Source organism: Perna viridis, chromosome 4, assembly GCF_037379345.1.
Source record: "Perna viridis isolate PV_CMFRI_1.1 ecotype Kerala chromosome 4, ASM3737934v1, whole genome shotgun sequence".
Taxonomy (NCBI): domain Eukaryota; kingdom Metazoa; phylum Mollusca; class Bivalvia; order Mytilida; family Mytilidae; genus Perna; species Perna viridis.
The window spans coordinates 43,565,660-43,587,040 of NC_142448.1; the positions used below are offsets into that span (position 1 = coordinate 43,565,660).

Sequence of the window (21,381 nt, forward strand, 5' to 3'; positions counted from 1 at the left end):
AAATTACTACTGAAATTCTTGTTAATTGTTATTTTGTCAAAGGCATGAGATTTCAGATTCACATGACTTCAACACACTGTTTGAAAACTGTCTATATTTTGACCATATGGTGTCTGAGTTACGAAGATGGGGTTTCATTTATATTTCTGGTTTATGTTTGTTTTTGGTAGATATCCAGGTTATTAAACGGGATAAATTATCAAAATGAAACTTTAATCTGTTTCCATAAATATAGAGGGTGACAAATTTTTGGAAGTATTTGACAGATAACAAATTTGCAAGGAAAAACTTTACGACTTATGTTGAAGTTGGAATCATAAAAATTTAATTATATTACTCAGTGTGAAACCTAGATTATACCCTCTGCTCAAAATATCTGTAATAAGTTATGAATTTGAACAGATATGATATTGAAATGACGAAGGGAATTGTTTTCAACTTATTTGTATAGGGTTGAAGATTAGACTTCTATTGAAAGATTCTTTCATCAAATATGTCATCAGTTTGTTTGTTGGGGTTTAACGTCCGAGCAGCAATATTTCAGCTATATTCAGACGATGAACATGAAATTGATGATAAAATGAACATGAAATGATGAAATGAAAAAGGGATGGGACACAAAGATAATGGGGTTGACAAATTTTGATTGCCACTGGAAATAGGGAGAGATGGGTAGGGTCAGGCAATTTAGCCTCCTGTGGCGGAGCCTTATGGTTCCTACTCCAGGAGAATACCACAGTAGGGTTCTTTAACGTGCGAGGAACGTGGCATCTTTCTCAACACGGTGCACCACTATGGTTTGCGGTCAGGTTTTCCGTATTATAGCCTGACTACCCCAGCATGTAACACACCAGGGGTACCCCATTCCACCACCTGGGGCACACATCCCAGTTGCTCTGTGGGCAGAGCGCCCTAGCTCCTGGCTATGGTTCTGAGCACTATTTAGTCGCCTTTTACGACAAGCTTAGGGCTGCTGCAGGCCTATTCTTTTAACACCCGGACCTGCACAGGGCGTCATCAGTTTGAAAATACCTATAGAACATTTAATTTTAGGGGCTGATGTACTTTATAATTTCTCTTTTCCAAAATGTGGTTTAAAGTCAGTTTTAGTCAAGTGATATTTGTTAAACTTAAAACTTGTATGCCATTCAATTACTTTAATACTTTATTCAAGAAAGTGCATAGAATGATTGATCAAAAGTGTGATCTGCATTCCAGTCATTTTTTTTCTTTTCAATCTTCTATGCAACAGATAAATAATACATAAACTGGCTTTTAACAGTGACCGATTTGAGAACATATATAGTAAAGTTTCATTGTTGATAACTGAATGCAAGGACGGGTACATAGATCTTACCATGTAGATCTTCATTGTAATTACTCTCACGTTTTCATCTATTGATGGATTTTGATCAAACTTACGTGGATGACGTGTTCATGTTGTAAGTTTACTGCGTCACATCCAGGCACTGTTAAATTTATCATCATTCTTGTCCAGAAATGCATGAAATATCTACCTACCACTATTTATTTGTCATGTTTACCTCATCTACAGATCATATACATTGATTTAAACAAAAATTAGGGTGAATTTCTTTACATAAAACCTCACTTTTAGTATTTTAGTCTCGTTAGATTTTTTTAAGTTTACACCTGTGGAATTGGCCTGTATTTTTCTAATTTGCATTTTTGAAATGTACTTGAAATTTAATTGTAGTCTCATGTCTAAGTCCACAATTCCCCCCCTACCCCCCCCCCCCCCACCCCACCGGCCCACCACTTTTTCAGCCCACTTAGTGCATGAACACCCATTTAAACTATGAACCATTTACTAAGTTTTCGATATCGTTCTGTAATTCCTTCTTTTTCAGTCCACTCTGAGTACATATGAACCACATGCTCTGTTATAAATATTTTGTTTTGTAATCCTTCTTTTCCTCAGTCCACTCATTTCATATAGATTTGCAATCCCCCCCACCTTTTTCAGTCCACTCAATGCAAATGAGCATTTTACAAACTCTCTCATCTAATTTGATCTGTTTCCCCCTTTTTTACAGTGGAACAATTATATTGTTCTTACACCCCATCCCCCTTTTTTTCATTTAGACCATTTGTCATCAATATTGTTCTGTAATCTGTGTATCACTCATTTAATGTCATCATTACCTATTAATGAACTTCCAGCATGGAATGATGCTACTTAATCACTCAGATCATCTAATGGGAATTAGACTGTGTGACTGGAGTTTATTTGTTAACCACTGAATGTCATTTTTGATCAAGTTGATGAGTAATTATGTCTCAGGTGTATTTTAAATGATGTTCAAAATTTCTTTTCCAATTATGCTTTGATTTGATGGAATAGTATGTAGAGTGGAGGCTTTTAAGCATTTTTTATCCTGAAATGTGATATAATTATTATACTATGGAAAAGGTCAACTACATGTGATTCTTTAAATACAAGTCTTTGTATGAATCAGGCAAAATCCAAAAAAAATTAGAACATGAATGTCTAAAACCTACCAGTCTGAAAAGTATACTTCCACACAATAACTCTTTTTTGTTTTGAATGACAACCATTTGACTTTTGCCTCACTAGGATTTTTTTAGTCCTCTACCAGCTTTACCCAAAGGGTACTTTAGATTTGTACTACTTCCGTCCTTCCATCTGTCAGTTTTGAACAAAATTTGAAGTTTTCCACACGTTTTTTCTAAACGCTTGCAGATATTAAGCTGATTTTTGGTATGTGAGTCTACCGTTATGAGTTACAGATCAAGTGTAGGTTTTATTCTGCTCCGCTGAATTTTGTCTGAATTATGATCCTTGAACTTTGAAAAATTTACCAAAATTTAAGTTTTTCTCACTTTTCCTTAACACTTGCAGATATTAAGATGATTTTTGGTATGGAAGTTAACCTTTATGAGTTATCAAGTTTACGTCTTGTTCCATTTTGCTTATTTTTCCATAGTTACCAACTTTCAGTTCTATACTTTATTCCAAAATTTCAGTTTTACACGCTTTTTTTTTTTTTTTTAAAGAAAACCTGTTAACATTATCTCAATGTGACAATATGTCAAAATAACAAAAAATCTGGTAATTATTCATTTAGATTGGTATAGAATTTGACACATAATCTTTCCAAATGTCCATGCATAAAAATTTGCAAATCTGCATCTGTTAAATGGATTTGAACATCAATCTTGTCTTTGTCCATATCAAAGTCAAGGTCATTTCCTCAGTTAGTCATTTATACTTGATGATCCAAGGTAGAATTGGGTCAGTGATGTAAACAGCTGGTAGGGGATCATGTATTGTTTTGCATTACTCTCAGAGTGCTTGTTTTATTAGAGTGTTAAAAATTTGACAGGTCTATCTGCCCATGGTATGTTCAGTTGCAGTGTATTTTATATTTTTTTACTAAAATAATATGAGAAATTATGGCACAAGTAGTCAAAACTTTTCAAAGTGGTGAAAAAGAATTAATTTTCTACCCTGTTTCACCAACTGCCTGGTTCATACAAAGAATGGTACTTAAAGGGGTGGTCTCACCAGTCAAGGTTTTGATACATATCTCTTAAAAACTATTGGGTTCAAAGTTGGTGTAGGTCCTTGCAGTTAAATTTTCCTTTTGATGTTATTTGTACATATACTTGGGCAAAATTTTAATTGTGTTCATGTATTTGATAGCAATCTTACCTCCAAAAACAAAATTTATCAACACAGGTGATCTAATGGCCATCTATATTTTCAAGTTTTTCATCTTGTTTTAAATGTGTTAAAAGTATTTTTTGATTTTTTCAATCTGACTCTTACTAACTGTTTTTAAGGAGAGTTAATTTGTGAAACAATCAGAGAGAATTGTCTTATGTTCTTCTTATTTTACCCCCACAAAGCAACTATGGTTTATATACAGAATTATTAACATCCATTTGTTCAACCTTCTGCCTGTCATATTGTCCATCCCTCCATCCATTTGTCCATCTGTCAATCCATCCGTCAAATTTTTGTCAAAAATTTGGCTCCCATCAGACAGATTAATATTAAATTTGATATGTGTGTTTATATAGACTGGAAATACACTGTTAGTGATTTTCATTGCTGTATGGTATATAAGTCCTATTTGAGTAGGGGTATACATAACAGGGTTAGGGGTGCAGCTTCTTTTGAGTTTTCTTAGTACAGCTTTTACTGACTTTTCAAATCTCAAAGCTTATAGTGATAAGTTAATTTGTGAATCAGTCTAAGAGAATTGTCTTACATGTATACACTTGTTATTCCTTTCCCACAAACCAAGTTTTGGAGTAACTATATATAGAAATGATCTATTCACCCATCAACCCATCATACTGCCCTCCTGTTTATCTGTCTGTCTGTCCATATGTCAATTTTGTCATTTGTCCTTCCATCAATGAACATTCTCTGAAATTGTTAAATGGATTTTTATGAAACTTTATTGAGAGATGTTCAACTTATGTAAAAGTGCATGAACATACTGATTATTGATTAATGGTTGAAAAGGGTGACATTTAAGTACCATTCTGTGTAAGAATCAGGCAATGGGTGGCTCATCATTTTTCTCAATATGGTCTCTTATGCCTTAAATACATTCAGCATATCTAGAAAAAGTTACTTAAACTTTGATGTGACTCCATCTTAGCTGTGCAATGGATTTTTATGAAACTTTGTATGCAGAAAGAGAAATGTTTATTTTTAGATTTTTGTAAGGGGCATAATCTAGCTTAGGGGTTTATTTGTTGCCTACTTGGGACATCATGGAGTGAGCTCACTTACAGTTCAATGGTAGAAGTGAAATGTGAAGACATTCTTATAATTGCAAAAATGTGATTTAAGTACTTGTGTGTTTAAAAGTACCAATAATTACATGTATGTATTTTTCAGAAGCTGCAGGGTTTTCAGAGACAACAATGTCCTGCAATGGTGTTGTGTTTAAAGACTGTAGTCCGACGTTTTGTATTAGCCGTCAGGGTATCATTAACCTTAACAAGTCACACTCACTCTTCAGTTTCCGTAGACGGAACAAATTCACCAAAATGGCAGAACATTTTGAATACAATCATATCCCTGCGCAATTGTCGTCTATCCAGAACTTTCATGTCAAAAGTGTTCTTTGTTACCACGAGTCAACTGTAGTCCTTCATCTAGTCAGAAACATGATGACACAGTTTGGTGTTATAGATTTAGAGACAAATAAATTCTTAGGGGTGTTCGGTAAAAAGAATGTTGAATTTGTGAATGAGGCTCTTAGAGGAGAAATAAGCCCTGACGGAAGTGTGTGCCTGATTAAAATACCCAGCATCAAATCAGATGCCAACAGTGTGTTTGTGTTTCAACTATTTGGTCTCAAAAATCGTGAACTTTTACGAGAGGTCACAGTGCCATATCACCATAGCTTATTTGCATTTGATCCTAGGTTCAGTTCATCGAGAATAGCTGCAACTAGTTTTGTTCGGGGTGAGGACAATAGTCTTAGTATGGTGCAAACAGATTCATGGTCCGTGCTTTGTACAAATCCTAGAGTTGATGACATGCATTCTAGTCTACATCCAAATTTGAAGGATATTTTCTTTGCCAAAGACGGCTATTTATTATTTGCCATAATGGTTTCTGGAGGTAGTGGCTGCTGTTGCCGTGAGAAGCGAACAAGACGTATGCAACCGGTTGATGTTTGCGTATACATTTTTAATGCTGACACTACACAAACTCTTCATTGTATTCAGTACAATCGCTTTGTATGTTCAATTCATTCATGTCCAGTCAACTATCTTCCCATTTTTTCCAACTGTGGAAGTCGTATGGCTATTGTGTTGAATGATAAAGAGACTCAGTATGACCATCTGCAGATTTATAAGCTGCCAACTGCAGGAAGTCTGCAGAACAGGTGTCGTATCCGGATTTTACAACAGTTCCAGTCACCTGACATTATTCAACGGCTGCCATTGCCAACCAGATTAATTCAATATCTTCAGTTTCAGCCAGAATTCGCTTAAAAAATGCGGAAGTTGTTGTATCTGCTGAAATATTTAAAACATGCAGATGTGCTTTCATGCCAAGTTTGTTATCTGTATCACAGATGTTTTCATCATTATTGTATAATTTTCAAGTTATTTCTGTCATAGTAATCAATTACATCCCAATTAACTTAAAAGTACTTATTTTTGTTAAAAAAAGATCTTTTTAACAAACTAATTATTAATGGGTTTTTTTAAACATATTTTTTTTTACATTATACACTTTTTATTGCCTATTGTATAAAATAGAAAAAAAAATCAAAATTTCTTTTAATACATGTGTATGTACCATTTTGGACAGCTCGTAAAAAATTGTAAGATTTTTTTTTATTCAAGTATATCCAATATCTTTTTTTTTAATTTGTTTGTGGCCATAGTATCTGTTTATGATATGAGATGAACTAAATGTTTTCCTAAGTAAATATTTAGACATAATGAAACTGACATGCATGTACGCATGTTGCGTAATTTATTGCATTTGAGCCTCAAAATAAGCAGATTTGTCTGTGTGCAGCAGCAGTTAAGTGGATACAAGGAGGAAAACACAAATCAGTTTTAATTTATGTGGATGTTAGTAAGGTACTAGAATTTAATATTATTCTTCTGTGAAAAAAAAACGGTAGTCATTAGAAATTTATTCCACACAGACATACTGACCAGAAACAGTGGTCATTACCTTTAAAGCAATATTGAACCTTATTTCTTATAATACAAGGATTGTTTTAATCTTCAGCAAGTGGAAATTTGTATGGTATCTAAAAACCCAATTCATCAAAATTTTCCTAATTCTCACATGAAGAACTAGTCCGTTAGATATGTAAGTGAACAAAATTCATCCATCCACCATATTAGGGTAATAAATATATGTGTGTTTGGATTTTGTAACAGAGTATGCTGTATCAGCAGTTTTCTAATTTTTGTTTCAGTTGACCTCCTTTTCTGTTCTATACCTCCTTATAAAAATTGATCAAAGAACTCCTGTTTTTGCTTTTACCAGTAGTTTTACATTGAGAGTGTAACTGTCATCCAAACAGTAGGCACAGATCCAGATCTGCCTCTAAGCACACTACAGGGCTTATAAATTTTTCATGTTAACTTTGAAAAGAATGATGTCAAGTCATTTTATTTTTTGAAATGCATGCATAAGGTTTAAAGAGTTTTACCTGATTCTTAAACGGACTGACATTTGAATTTGTTCAGGTCCTTTTGACAGCTCTGACTGAACTGTTATTTTATTTTTCCTACCTCTTTCATGATAATGTCCCCTCTGTTTTTCTTTGTTTACTTTCTAATTCTTTCTTATAGTTCTGCAAACCTTAGCACTATCGATACTTTTTTATATTGATGACTAGGACAATAGCCAGTGGTGTCCAGGTTGGAGGATTAAGATTCCTATGAAATCAAAACAATAATGCTGAAAACATTGAGATGTGCTTAAAATTGGTTTAAGCACTATAAAAATTTGGAAGTTTTTTTTTTTAACTCTCCTCTGAATCCTCTAAAAAATTCTGGCTATGAGCCTGAAGACATCATACCATACCCAATCATGATGTACATAGGACCAGTTTTAATGAATATACCAGTACTGGCATTATTCATTCTGATGATCCACCTTCTGCATGATTTTTAGATGGAAGTATAGATTAGTGTAATCTACATCATACATGTATGTTCACTGTGACACTGTGCATGTCATTACATGTACTCAGAATCGTAGCTTTTTGTCATGTTAACTATGTGTGTGTTTGTTAATGTTATCAACTGTTAATATTATTGGTGCTGTTAGTGAATTGTTAGTGATGATATATATTCTGCTTTGTTTTGGTAAATGTGATGCTTATGAAGTGCTTTCTTTGATGATAAGCTGCTAAGATGTTCGTTGAAATAAAAATGCATATGTATGTCTATTATCAAACATTGACTGATCTAGTCTCGTCATCTACATTGTAACAAAGAACATGCATATCTGAAGTTTTGAAAAACATACTGTGTCTTATAAAAATCATTTTTCTGTGTCAACCCAACCTCTATGCTGCAGAATGCAATAGTTGAAAGCAATGTCTGTCAAACTGTAGATTAGACTTAAGCCATGCAATCAATATTGCAATGTTTAATGCTGACCTAATGCTTATCATTATGGTATGAATATAAATGTCTATACATGTATGAATGTATATGTATTTGAATGTTATATACAGTAATTCATGTATATATTAGTGCTCTGATCAAAATTATTGTCGCAGCGAAAAACTTGTTGGTGATAATTATTGTAATGTCCATAGGCAGATTCTGAAGTTAAAAAAAAGGGGGAGACAAGGCCATCATCATTTTGAGGCAATCTCCTTCCTTGATGTATTACCACTTCCTGATTCCCAATATACTGTAAATGTATTTATTTTCATGGTTGCTAATTTTTGCAGATTTTGTCTAGTGAACATAAATCCCCAGGTATCAATTTTCACAGTTTCAAAAAATGATAAGCGTTCTATAGTGTTAAAACTCAATTTTGAGGGTACTATTTTTTGCGCTTTTCTGTCGTCTGTGAAAATAGCGAAAATTAATATTTTTACAGTATCATTCTGCTAGCTAATAGGCTCTGCTATACAGGAAATGAAAATATCCACATGGCTTGTTCGCTACTCGTTACAAATTTGTGAAGTTGTACCCATTGTAGTTATCTGATGATCGTAAGGTGGCTGGGTTAAGCATTGGGTGTAGCTGAGGTGTAAAGCTTTGAAATAGTGACTAACCCTATGCGCAGGAGGTTGACTTTGTAGTTCAAAGTGTACACCCTAAAAAAATCTCAGAAAATATATGCGAAAACCCTGTATCCTGTGATGTTGTAAATTTTGGGTACTTAATAAGAAGCAAGGCATTCCTCAGTACTACCTGGATCTGCCCATCTTTTTTTATATTGTTTTGTTATAAATAAGGCCGAAGCAGTAAATTTTATGTTTTCCCATCCCCAACGTACCCAGAAAAATGATGGTACCTAAAATATTTTACTGTCATTTTCATGTCAGTTTTGTAACTAAAATTTAAGAAATTACTGTATGCATTTAATATTGTGAATATTGCTGTCATGGGCAAAAACTATGATTTTATTTTGTATGAAATTGTGAAAAACCCTTTATTGTTACTGCTGAATGTTAAAAAATGCAAGTTATGATTACTGCGTTCACAAGGCTGTCGTTAATATTTGTGATTATAAAAATATTGCAATAATTTTTATAATATTGTAGTCATTTTAGTACAGTTGGAAAGGGAAAACAAATAATTAAGTTTGGGGAAACAAAAAAAATCATTTTGGTTGACCTGAAGGGAAACAAAAAAATTTTCCAGGTTTATCTGAAGAAAAACAAATACATGTAATTGAGTAAACAAAACCTTTAGGGAAACAAATAATTTATTAAGATTCACCTATAGAGAAGCAAATGATTAATTAAGTTTGACTTTTAGGGAAAAAATAATTTATTAGGATTGAACTAATGTGTGGTATCTGTGTTTCTCCTTCAGTCTTTTGGTCAATGTGGAACAAATACAATAGGCCTGCACCCATTGATATGTCTTAAAACCAAAACCTAGAAAAACTGGAAACCTGTCTAAACAAGACATCTTCTGGAGTCGCTTTATACCAGTTTCTGTTCATTGTGAATCGGTGTAAACAAAATTGTCGCTCGGAAAAAGATTTGGTTCAGACAGGTTTCACTGTACGATTATTTGCTGATCATGTAAAATTTAAATGAACTATGTACTAATTTTATTGAAACAATATAGCGATTGATGTAGTTAATTTTGAGGAATGTAGAGTTGGACATTCCTTGATTGAGTGACCATTACCTGATTAGTTAACTGGACAGTTATCAAGGAGATTTAAACTCAGGTAAATAGGTATTTAATCCAAGTTTAAATCTCTTAAGTAGCAGTCTTTGTAAGAATCATGCAAATTCTGTAAAATGTGATACACCCCAAAAAGGCTACATATTTTTATTTTTGTAATTAAGTTGCTTTATATGTCTATATGATGAAATGTATAATTATTCATTTGAACCTGTCTGCTCTTAGAAGGTAAATCACATTGAAAATCCAACCGTTTCTATTGTATTTTGCTGTCATTTATAGAGTTATCTCCCTTAATTTTGAATTCTATAGTACATTCTATGTAGTTATCTTCTAAGAGCATGGTTTATATAAAAAAAACCTTTATGTTTATTTCTGTTTACTATAACATTTGATACAAAATATCAAAAATAAAAATATGTAGGCTTTCCAACCATATATCACAATTTGCATGATTCTTAGCTGGAGTGCTACTTTAATAATTGGCCACTTACTGTGTAACTACCAAATGAAGTTCACCAGATTGTTGTCATTTATTTCCCTGAAGTTTACTATGTTACTTGCTGTAATTGTATTGAACCAATCAAAACATTATTTAAATGACCATGTGATATTATTGAGCAATGTAGGGATTTATTACCTCCTTTTTATTGAAAAATGTACACATACAATGTTTTTTTTTAAATATAGTCCTGAAGAAGAGAAATACTATCCAGTACAAGGAAATGCTCAGACTTGTTGTGTCAGTACATTTTACTCAGTATCCAAAGCCAGTATCTCCACAAACTATCAATTATTGCAAAAATTTACAGCTTGCATTTATTTCAATTTTGTAATTGTACACCAAACTTAGTTAGTCATCTCCTTTCATTTTTAATAATTCTAAAACTCAAGTTGAAATTATTGCAAATATGACCTGCTGCAATTTTGCAATAATTTGAGAATTGAAATTATAGAAAGAGTATGCATGTATGTTCATGTATTTATTATAAGTTACTTTAGTACATGTAGCAATTTGTTGCTTAATGAAAAAAGAAAGAAAATTAAAGATCATGAATATACATAATTGACAATGTTACAATTATTGCTATAAAATATACTCATATTTCACTGATGGCAGAAAATGCAATAGGGAAAATATTGCTATAACAGTGAAATTCATCATCATTGTTTCTTACTTGTACATGTAATTATTTTGATATATATACCTATTCACTGTACCAAGCTTGGGCTATGCATGTGATTAGGATGAGTTACTATGATGCAGTTGTGGAGCCATTTGATTACAGATGTTTAACACGCCCCATCCCCCTTTTTTGTCGAAAAATTTTGTTAATTTTGTGAAAATTTGATAAAAATATACGCAAAGGATAAACTTGAACCCCCTTTAAAAAATATCTTGATCTATTTTTCTGTTACATAGAGTATGATTCTGTGAGGCCATCATAAAAAATTTCCTAGATTTACATCCAACATTTTTCATAATTAAGGGTCGGCAAGCAAAATTTATTTTTTATTTTTTATCAATTGAAGTGAAAAGTGTTGTCATATTTTAATTAAATTGACCTGAATTGAAAAAAAACAATAAAATTTTTCAGCAGGGTGAAAAATTGGGGTGAGGAAGGGATGACAATCTAGGCAATTTTTTATCTTGGCCTTAGAGAGTTTGAAAATACAGGTACTGATATAAAACAGATCATGTTAACATGTGTATGCTTCTATCATGTAGTCTATTGTTATTATTCACAAAAAGCCTAAGAATTTCATTGTATTTTTATTTAAAAGAAAAACATGTTGGTCATATGTTTTTCATATGTTTAGGACCACTTATATGAGAAAATGTTTAGAACTTGAAAATTAATATATAAAATACAAGTAAAAAAATCCTATGGATATACTATATGTTTTCTATAGGATGTGATATATGAAACAAGTTAGGTTTTCAAATGGTTTTTGAAAACATGTGTTCACATATGTATTAAATTCTTGTAAACATAAGTTTCTACATTGGTCCTAAACTAATGTTGCCATATGATCACATGAACACATGAAAACGAGTACTGCATTTTTTCCCAGTGTATATACTTGTTTCAATTTACGCAAGTCACTATCTGAATATTTCATCGCTGTAATTGTTTAAAATTAGTCATGAAAATCATAAAGTTCTCTTTATTTTGCTACATACTTGATTAGGTAGGATAATATGGCATTTTATGGAAAATCTCTGTAGAATTTCATAGATATAGACACCTGATTTCTATTTGCTATCCATTCATAATCCTTTTAAAGTATGGGTCTATCTAAAAATCGGGCTGGAGGCTATTCATTATTTCCCACGATAATCAATGAAATTTCCTTGTTCTTTTCTGTAGCAGAATGTATCAAAATTTTAGGTGTTAATATCTCAAGTTACTAACTTCCATTTGCACTCTTATTGTGGAATACAGCTTCTATGAGGCCTTCTGAAGGATTTCCAATCAAAATATTTTTGGGATAAACAAATGCATGAATCACTAATCATAAGCTTCTGCCTGGTTTTAAGGCAGAGCAGTACTGAACTACTCAAGCCTTACTGTCTGTACTTTTCTGTTTTTCATGTTATATTACTGTAGTTTCATTGAGAGTAAATTATACTATTGGGAGATTTTTGTCATGTTTCCATAGAAACAACATGGAAACTTATGTCATTTTGTCTGCGGCTAAGTACCTTGTTGCCCAAAAGGTCTCGTGTGAATAGCTTTTTTGTACGTCAGATAATGTGCATTGATTTTTGTAATGAAATCTCTATTGTAATTCGCTATGGTGAATTTGTTTACTACATAATGGCCCCTTTATATGCCATAATTTTATTTACCAAAATATTCTAGTCCATTCCCGAGACATTCATGCTTCATATTTCCAATAATTTCCTGTATGTTCACTCCTAGTCAGAACAAAGCATTTTGTAATAGTAGAAGAATTTAAGGCTAGAATGGAAGTGTTAAGTTTGACAAGAATATGTTAAATTTCCTGTGGGACCAAGTTGAAAAATATGCTCTCTTTAGATGATGATGACATTAAAAAAATATATGATAACATAAATATCTTCTGGACACTTCCATATTTCTATCTGTTAGGGTTAATGTTTCAAATCCAGTTATTATCTTGGATATCTGCATCATATTATTGAATTCCTATTTGTTACATTGAGCAGATTCATAATTTGGTTTTTGTCATATTTATTTGGTGGTAGGAAAATGTCTCTGCTTTGTATTAACTTGATTAATTACATCAGAGATCACTAGGTATTTCATGTTTACTAGTTTGACTATTAATGTCATTGATGCCATTATAGTCTAAGCATTGTTGCATATAGAAACATGAAAGCGACGGGCCAAATTACTCACTTGAAAGTAAAAAAGAAATTCTCCAATCCTGATGGTATCCATTGTGTTCTATTCAACCTGGTACTTCTTGTAAGTTAAGCTATTATGCTATACATAAACATATGAAATGTATGCCAAGTTAGTGTATTTTTGGTTAAGAGAAACAGCCTCTTACTTTTTAACTTGTGGGCTATCTTAGTCAAAATGGTTAAATCATGGAATTTTAAGCCTTTATATACTGGAAGCAATGTTAATTGATAGAATTGAAAGAAACACGTAGATGCAGTTTCTCATTCAGGAAGTACTCTGAATTATTTCTCCCCACAAGATACTGTATGCTGGGTCACTTTCATGGATGCGAAATTTGGCAATTTTGAGGGGAAATGGTATACAAAAAATTGCTAGTCTATTTTTGTTTTTTGTGTGCTTAGCGATGCACTAAATTCTGTTATATGAGTAAGCTCATTATGGATATGGTATGGAATTTATTTTGGTGTTTTAAGACAGACTGCTAAAATGTTCCCAAATAAGCACTACACGAAAATTACCTGCTTTATGGAGGTAGGCCTTAGGTAAGGGACACAACTCTTACAAATCATTGGAAGGCTTGTATTCAGCATTTTCTATCAATCTCATGTAAGCATCAAAGTAACTTGGACTGATTTCAGTCTGCTTCAAATGAAAGCTTGATGGGCTTTGGTGAAATTGAATATGATACAAACATATCACTGATTTCAAGAGTTATTTCCCTTACCTTAAATCTACTTCCGTAAACTGTAGTAAAATTCAGATGCAACATGCAAGCCCTTTACTGAGCACCTTAAAATTTTAACTGAAGGAGAATTGTTTGTTTTTTTTTCATGAAAATTGTTGAAAACTCTTGAGATATTGAATGCAGATTACTGCTGTTGATAATTAAATTCTGTAGATATATTTTTTATGTTTGTCAGATGTATACATTATTTTAGTTTTTGTGTAAAGGGAGCAACCATTTAACTTTTACCGTGGTAAAAAGTTTTAAATCTTAGATTTTATTTCATTGTTTTATCCCAACATGCTGTTATTTTACACATAGAAAAAAGACATTTTCTAGTGTAAAATAAGTTGCATCCTGACTATAATTTCTCACCCTGGATTTATGTAAATAAATATATATGAAATAATGTCTCCCTGTCCATCGTGTAATGTTGGCTTTGCATCCCTAGCTTGTATTTTTATTTTACACATTTTAAGCATTAAAATCATTTGTACTGTATGATTATTTTACACATTTCTCTAGTTAGTCACACAATTGTGCAATTCCTAATTGTTTTGTATCATTTGTTAATTATTTATTCATAATTTGTTGATTTTACATTAAGAAAGAAATTATGCCTGCCAAAATGTATTACTCAGTGCTAAAAGGTGTACATTATATATTGTTGAATTCATGAAGTCACTGTGGAAAATAAAATAAGAACAGTATAATTTATTTCTTATTTATTTTCTATTATAAAATTACCTTTTATATGAAGTGTATTGTATTTCTTCTGAAGACCTATTTCTATATGGTAACGAGTTACATTCTTAAGTTTGAAATAACTAGATGCCCCATAGCCCAGGGCAAGTAAACTTCCAAAAGCAGCAGCCGATTGGGGAAGTCTGAATTTTTTACTTTTATCAATATATGAATAGAACGTAAACGGAATTTACGCATAACATGAACATATACAATTTAGAAGCCAGGAAATGCATGAAATGCATGATTTTTGTTGCTCTTTTACATTTGTTTCTGTGTATATGTTATAGTTATATTATTTCATGTTCTTAGTTGTATTTTCGGGTTCGGTCTAGTCTTTATCCCTGGGTCGCATTCTTTTGATTTCTGCTAGAAGAATTGTTCCCTTGATTACTCTTTTAAGACCATTTACTCAACAGTTTCTTGAGCCCACGGGCGTCCGAAGACCCACTGCCATAGTTGCACATTGCTTTTTGCATAACTCATAAGTCAACTTTGTAATAGGTTGTCACCTGCCCCCTTGCCTACCCACCTCTCCCTATTTCCAGTGGCAATCAAAATTTGTCGACCCCATTGTCCTTGTGTCCCATCCCTTTTTCATTTCATCATCATTTCATGTTCATTCTATCATCAATTTGATGTTCATCGTCTGAATATAGCTGAAATATTGCTGCTTGGACGTTAAACCCCAACAAACAAACAAACAAACAAACAAACAAGCCCCCTTGTTCAAATATTTAAAAAGACAATTACCAAACTGTCTTAAGAATTTCAGAATGGAATAAACTCGGTTAAAATATTCATTTGTTTCTATTGTATCGGAGACCAATAACAGAACTGCTGACACCAATACAAAAATTAACCGATTAACTGTTTACCATGAAAACAGTCCCATGTGAACTATCTGACAACATAACTAAATTGAAAAGATTTACGGTAACAGTTTCATTACAGAGTTATTTTTCTTTCTGTTGCTTATCAAATAACAAAGTATATTCTTCAGTTCTTGCCACTTGATGTTAACTAGGAAGAAGCAATGCCATTCAAGTGGATACCACTAAAAGCTTTGAAAACATCAGTTACACAAAAATATATGTATTAAAATTGAGCCACGTGGTGTCATTAATTATATTATGAAAAATACCCGCACATGTCTTATTAAACGGTTGGTTTTTTTTTCATTTTTGTAACAACGCATTGCCCAAATAATGTTGAGGATTTGTTACCAGTTAGTTATATAGTTAACTTTAAGGAATGAAGTTGGTCTGCCCGTGGTTAAATAATTACCTGATGAACTTACTTTGGTAGTTAACTGGACATTTGGATGATTGCAAGGAGATTTAAATTTTCTATTAAAATTAAATTGAAATACATTTTAAAAAGTGTAAATTTCCTTGTAAACTTCAATTAACTGCTATATGTTAGACAATTCATCGTTTGATGGTCATACACATGTTATAACGGGAAACACACAACTCTATTTCATGAAGTAAACTTTATTAGTCGCTGTAATATTCGATCCAACTAGTCTAGCCGTGCCCTTATGCCATAAAATATAGGGTAAAAATGTTCAAATTAGTTCAAACTGCTGTTATCATGGCCATAATTCCTAAATTGATAGAGACACCGGAGCCGTAAAGGCCTTCTATTATCGTTCGCAAATAAACAGAAGGGATACATCTGGACAGGATGGTATTGTATTCCCTTAAACTTTGGTATTGATTTTGTGTTCAACAACAATCATTGGAGGAGTTCAGTTGTAAGTATAGAAGGAAAAGATAGTATTTAATCCTAGTATTACTTTCAAAGATGAAACTCGGAGCGTTGTCTAACTATAAGACAAAAAAACAGAGTATATAGAGTTCATCTTCATATTAGTCTTTGCCCATAAAAGTCTGTTTATCCGAAAGAAAGAATATCATTTAGCTAGATCCTTTAATCTCAGTTTCCGGTATATAGATGACGTATTATCTTAAACAATCCTAATTTCGGGGATTTGATAAATCGCATCTACCCCAAAAAACATGAGATAACGGATGCTACAGACACTGTGAAGTCAGCCTCATATCTTGACCTACACATAGGAATCGATGGTAAAGGAAAACTACTGACCAAACTTTACGACAAACGTGATGACTTTTCATTCAGAATTGTCAACTTTCCTTTCATCTGTGGCAAAATCCCTTCAGCACCTGCGTATGGAGTGTTCATATCACAACTCATACGTTATGCCAGAGCTTGCCGAAACTACGCAGACTTTTTGTATCGCGCTAGAACTCTAACAAATAGGCTTCTGGTACAGGGTTATGTTGCTACAAGATTGAAGTAAATAAAACTGATTTATTCAACGTGTCATAGTTTTCCTTTCCTCGTTTGTCTACCCCGGACTTGACTTTTTATGAGCAACTCGGCGGGTGTTTCTAGAAAAGCAGAGGACGCTTACCCTACCGGTGCACCTGGTCTATGCTCCCAGTTTTTAGTGGAGTCCGAGTTGCTCATTTACTTTTGTTACTTTATATGTATGATTTTAGTTACTTTATGTTCTTTGTTGTGTATGTCTGTTTTCCATGTCTGATCTTTGTCCCTGGATTACATTCTTTTGATTTCCGCTATAACCTTGGTTCCCTTGATTACTCCTTTGATTACTGCTATAACCTTGGTTCCCTTGATTACTCTTTGATTACCGCTGTAACCTTGGTTCCATTGATTACTCTTTCTTAAAGATAGTACTTGTTTTTCTTTCCGAGGATTCTATTTTTTTTTATAAAGGCTAAGCTTGCTGCTCTCGCCCAGTTTTTCCAATTTGTTTTTAAATAATTTTTTTGTTTTATTTTGTTGATCTTTCTCTTTTGATATCTAGTTTTAATTGTTTAACATCCTTCATGGTCTTACAACTTATAATTTTATCCATTTGAACCCTGTCTATGCCTTTTTACATACGTGTACTTAGAGTAATCCCCTTTTGAATTAAGAGATTTTGAAAGCTCAAAAGCCTCTTTGAGGAGGTATACCTAAGGTAAGGGACAGAACTCTTGAAATCAGTTATATGTTTGTATTATGTTAAATTTCACCAAAGCCTATCAAGCTTTCATTTGAAACAGAATGAAATAAGTTACTTTCACTAAATTGTTGCTTACATGGAATTGGTGTAAAGTGCTGAATACAAACGTTCCAATGATTTGTAAGAGTTGTGTTCCTTACCCTAGGTCTATCTCCTTAATTAGTGAGTTTAAATTTTCAGTATACTTTCTGGCAAGACGTAGAAATGCTTGCATGTTGATATAATTTTAAACAGGTAGTCTATCAATCTTTTTTTGCTCCAGTATATGAGAAAACTTTTTTGTTCCCATGAGATGCTTACAAAATAACAAGACTAGGGTTTTTTTTTTTTTTTTTTTTTTTTTTTTTTTTTTTTTTTTTTTTTCGAAATGGGAATCTATCAGTAAAAGTGAAATGCTCAATACTACCATTTCCAAGCACAGCTCTCTATTTTGTCCCATTGGTAAACAATAAAATACTGCATTAAAGATATTTCAGAGTTGTTGGTCAAAGTATGTCAGGGTCCGGTTTTATAAAAAAAAAGTTGAGATTTTCCTCAATCTTTGAGTTTTTTCTCAAACATCCAATTCCAAGCAATCTGATTGGTCGTAATTTCAGTTCAGGAAATCCTCAATTTGTGATTTTTTTTTTAATGAAATTCAGACTTCACCAACATGCCAAACAGATTAATGTCAACAGAAATAGATAATATACCAAGGGAGGAAGTCTCTTTTTTTTAAAAGAAAATAAAATTTTCCGACTTTTTTTACAAGTTCTTCTTGCCATAGTATAAGGTTACCAATACACGTAAATATGGTTCAGCCTAATAACCAGGCAGGGTGTGATTCTTCATATCTTAAGATGATCAATGAAACTGTATAAATACATTTGTCTTGTCCTAAAAATAACTGTTCCTAGTATATTCATGTATGTCCTTGGATCTGCTACTTGCCGTGAAATGTTTTTTGACTTGTTATAGTGTAAATAAAATGGTGGGAAGTTTTTCTATACTTTGGTTGTAGTAGAACATAAGTAAATTATGAGTTTTAATATCTCCAGTGGACTTCTTTTATTTGCACTCTGTACAGTTTCTATGGGCGTACAGAAGGATTGCAGTAAACATATTTGGGATTCAGAAATGCATGAATCACCAAATATAAGCCTCTGTCTGGTTTTTAGGCAGAGCTGTACTTAATAAGGCAACCAAAACAATAATGTTCTACATTCTGTATCATGTCACGTTTGAATTTACAAACGGGCTTACTTGTATCATATGCTACTGCAAAACCCATAGTATTTGTCGTTTTGACATTTCAAGTTAGTTGCCTGCTATAAAAATATCCCAGACTTATTAACACTATTTTGGAGGCCCTCCTTATTTTCAGATACATGGAGGTCGCATGCAAAACAAAATGAACTAAATATGGAATTCAAAAGTGCAGGAGATTTACTGTCTTTAGCATTAAAGCTCTCACTGAGTTCATTTATGAAGATATTAAATAGAGTAGGGCTAATGGAGTCCCCTAGTTTATTACCTCTAGAAATTTCAAAATATCTAGAGTGTTTTTGGTCAATTTTTAAAAGCTATCTCAGGTTTGGAGAGCATACTCTTAATATAGAAAACAAAACTTTCCTGACTTCACATAAAATGAATAAAAAGATAAGACGAAGAAACGGAGTAACTGCGAGGCACCACCGAGCAGTTATCCTGTTTTGTGCCGAATCCTTTTATTCCTTTTATGTGAAGTCAAGACATAATATTATTGTGTCTATACTGCAATCAAAAATATTTTTATGAGCGGGAAATGTTATTAACAATACGAATTCTATAATATGTTCCCTGTATGGCGCCTTCCGTATGGGCGGAATGTTATAGGTGACGTAGACAAGTGTAAATTTGTTAATCTATTAGCGATCAATTTGAGTGCGACATATTGTGCTAATATTTACAAATAACTGACTCATATTGCAACAAAGATAATTTTACGTATTGTGGTTAACAAATAATAACAAGTAACATTATTTTGCTTGAGATTCAAAACATTGTCCCACTTTGTTATCGATTCAACGCTTGATAGGTTTTATAACTGTAGTGTCACATTGTGTATTCAATCACAATCATTGGTGGTCGGACATGTTAACATTCAAGCAGTGGGCGTGGCTTAAAGTAATACTATGACATCGGCATATTAAAGCCTTGTATGGAAGTCTATTTCTGTCATCAAGATAAATAAAAGTCGCGAAAAATTATCTCGAAAAGTCGTGATAATTTGGGTATTTTGTCGACATAAATGACACTTTTATCTCAAAAAGTCACGATAATTTTTCGCAATAGTTCAGATAATTTTGCCGACCCGTTCGATATCATTACATGAATTATTGCGACTTTAAGAGAACCGACGACAACTTGTGCCTTTGACATAAAATATTTTCACGATAAATTATGACAACTTTATACTAATACAACGACTTTATGTGCTAATTATCATGACAAATCGTGATATATTATCTCACCTGGTCGTAAAAGTTATGATATCTGTCGACATAAACTATCGCAATTTTATAGTTTAAAGTTGTGAAAATGCCAAGTAGTGTCAACAACAAAACATGTGAATTGCGGTATATTATGTGGATTTTTTCGTAAATTAACTTGAGTTATTGACTTAATATCTCGACAAAAGCTAGTTTTTCGTGGTAAGTTGCGATAACTTATCACAAAATTTAGCGTTCGTCGAAATAATAAGTCAACAATTCAAGTTATTTCACAAAAAGTCAACATGATTAATAACAAAGTGTATATTTTGTAGCTGACACTACTTGGCATTTTCATAGCTTTAAACTATCAAAGTGCGATAGTTTATGTCGACAGATATCAATACGTTCACGACAAGTTGGGATAACTTGTCTCCATTTTGTCATAATAATTAGCTCTAATGTCGTGATATAGGTAAAAAGCTATCGCAAAAATATTTATGTCGAAGCTACATATTGGCATGACTCTCTATAAGTCGTGATAATTAACTCGAACGGTCGACATAATTTCCTTACTATCATGAAAAAGTATCGCGACTTTTTCAGATAAAATTGTCATTTCTGTCAACAAAATACCCAAATTATCACGACTTTTCGAGATAATTGTTCGCGACTTTTATTTATCTTGATGACAGAAATAGACTTCCATAGCCTTGCATTTTTTGCCATACAATCAATAAAAAAATCCCTCTGTTTGAGGTATCACACTTGTTACCAGGTTTATGGAGCGGGATAAGATATGACTTATTCCATTGCTCTGCGAATTATCCTGTTATTAAAATCATATTAAAAAATAACGCCATCTGAACCATTTAATTTTATTAAACCCTTTTCGATACCTATAGTATTTCTTGATTTATCTTATTTTCAAAAGTTTTACGTTTTCCTTTGTCCTGAACATGTTTCACAATATCATCAAAATCTAAATAACTTTAGTGACTGCCTATAGATTCACCCAAAATAGCTTGAGATGAAGGAGTAATCAAGGGAACCAAGATTCTAGCGGAAATCAAAAGAATGTAATCCAGGGACAAAGGCCAGACAGGGAAAACAGACACATATAACAAAGAACATAAA

At 32.7% G+C, this 21,381-nt stretch overlaps 1 protein-coding gene across 4 annotated transcripts in view; it reads left to right on the forward strand.

Annotated features, from left to right (window-relative positions):
* LOC148620196 (uncharacterized) overlaps positions 1-14,744 on the forward strand; it is a 40,196-nt gene extending 25,452 nt beyond the window's left edge. For all 4 annotated transcript variants that reach the window (XM_088580876.1, XM_088580879.1, XM_088580880.1 and 1 more), the window contains exon 3: positions 4,901-14,744. In XM_088580876.1, the coding sequence (XP_088437002.1) occupies positions 4,901-6,009 (1,109 nt within the window). In that variant the 3' untranslated portion in view covers positions 6,010-14,744. The remainder of the gene's footprint in view (positions 1-4,900) is intronic.
* The last annotated feature ends 6,637 nt before the right edge of the window (positions 14,745-21,381 follow it).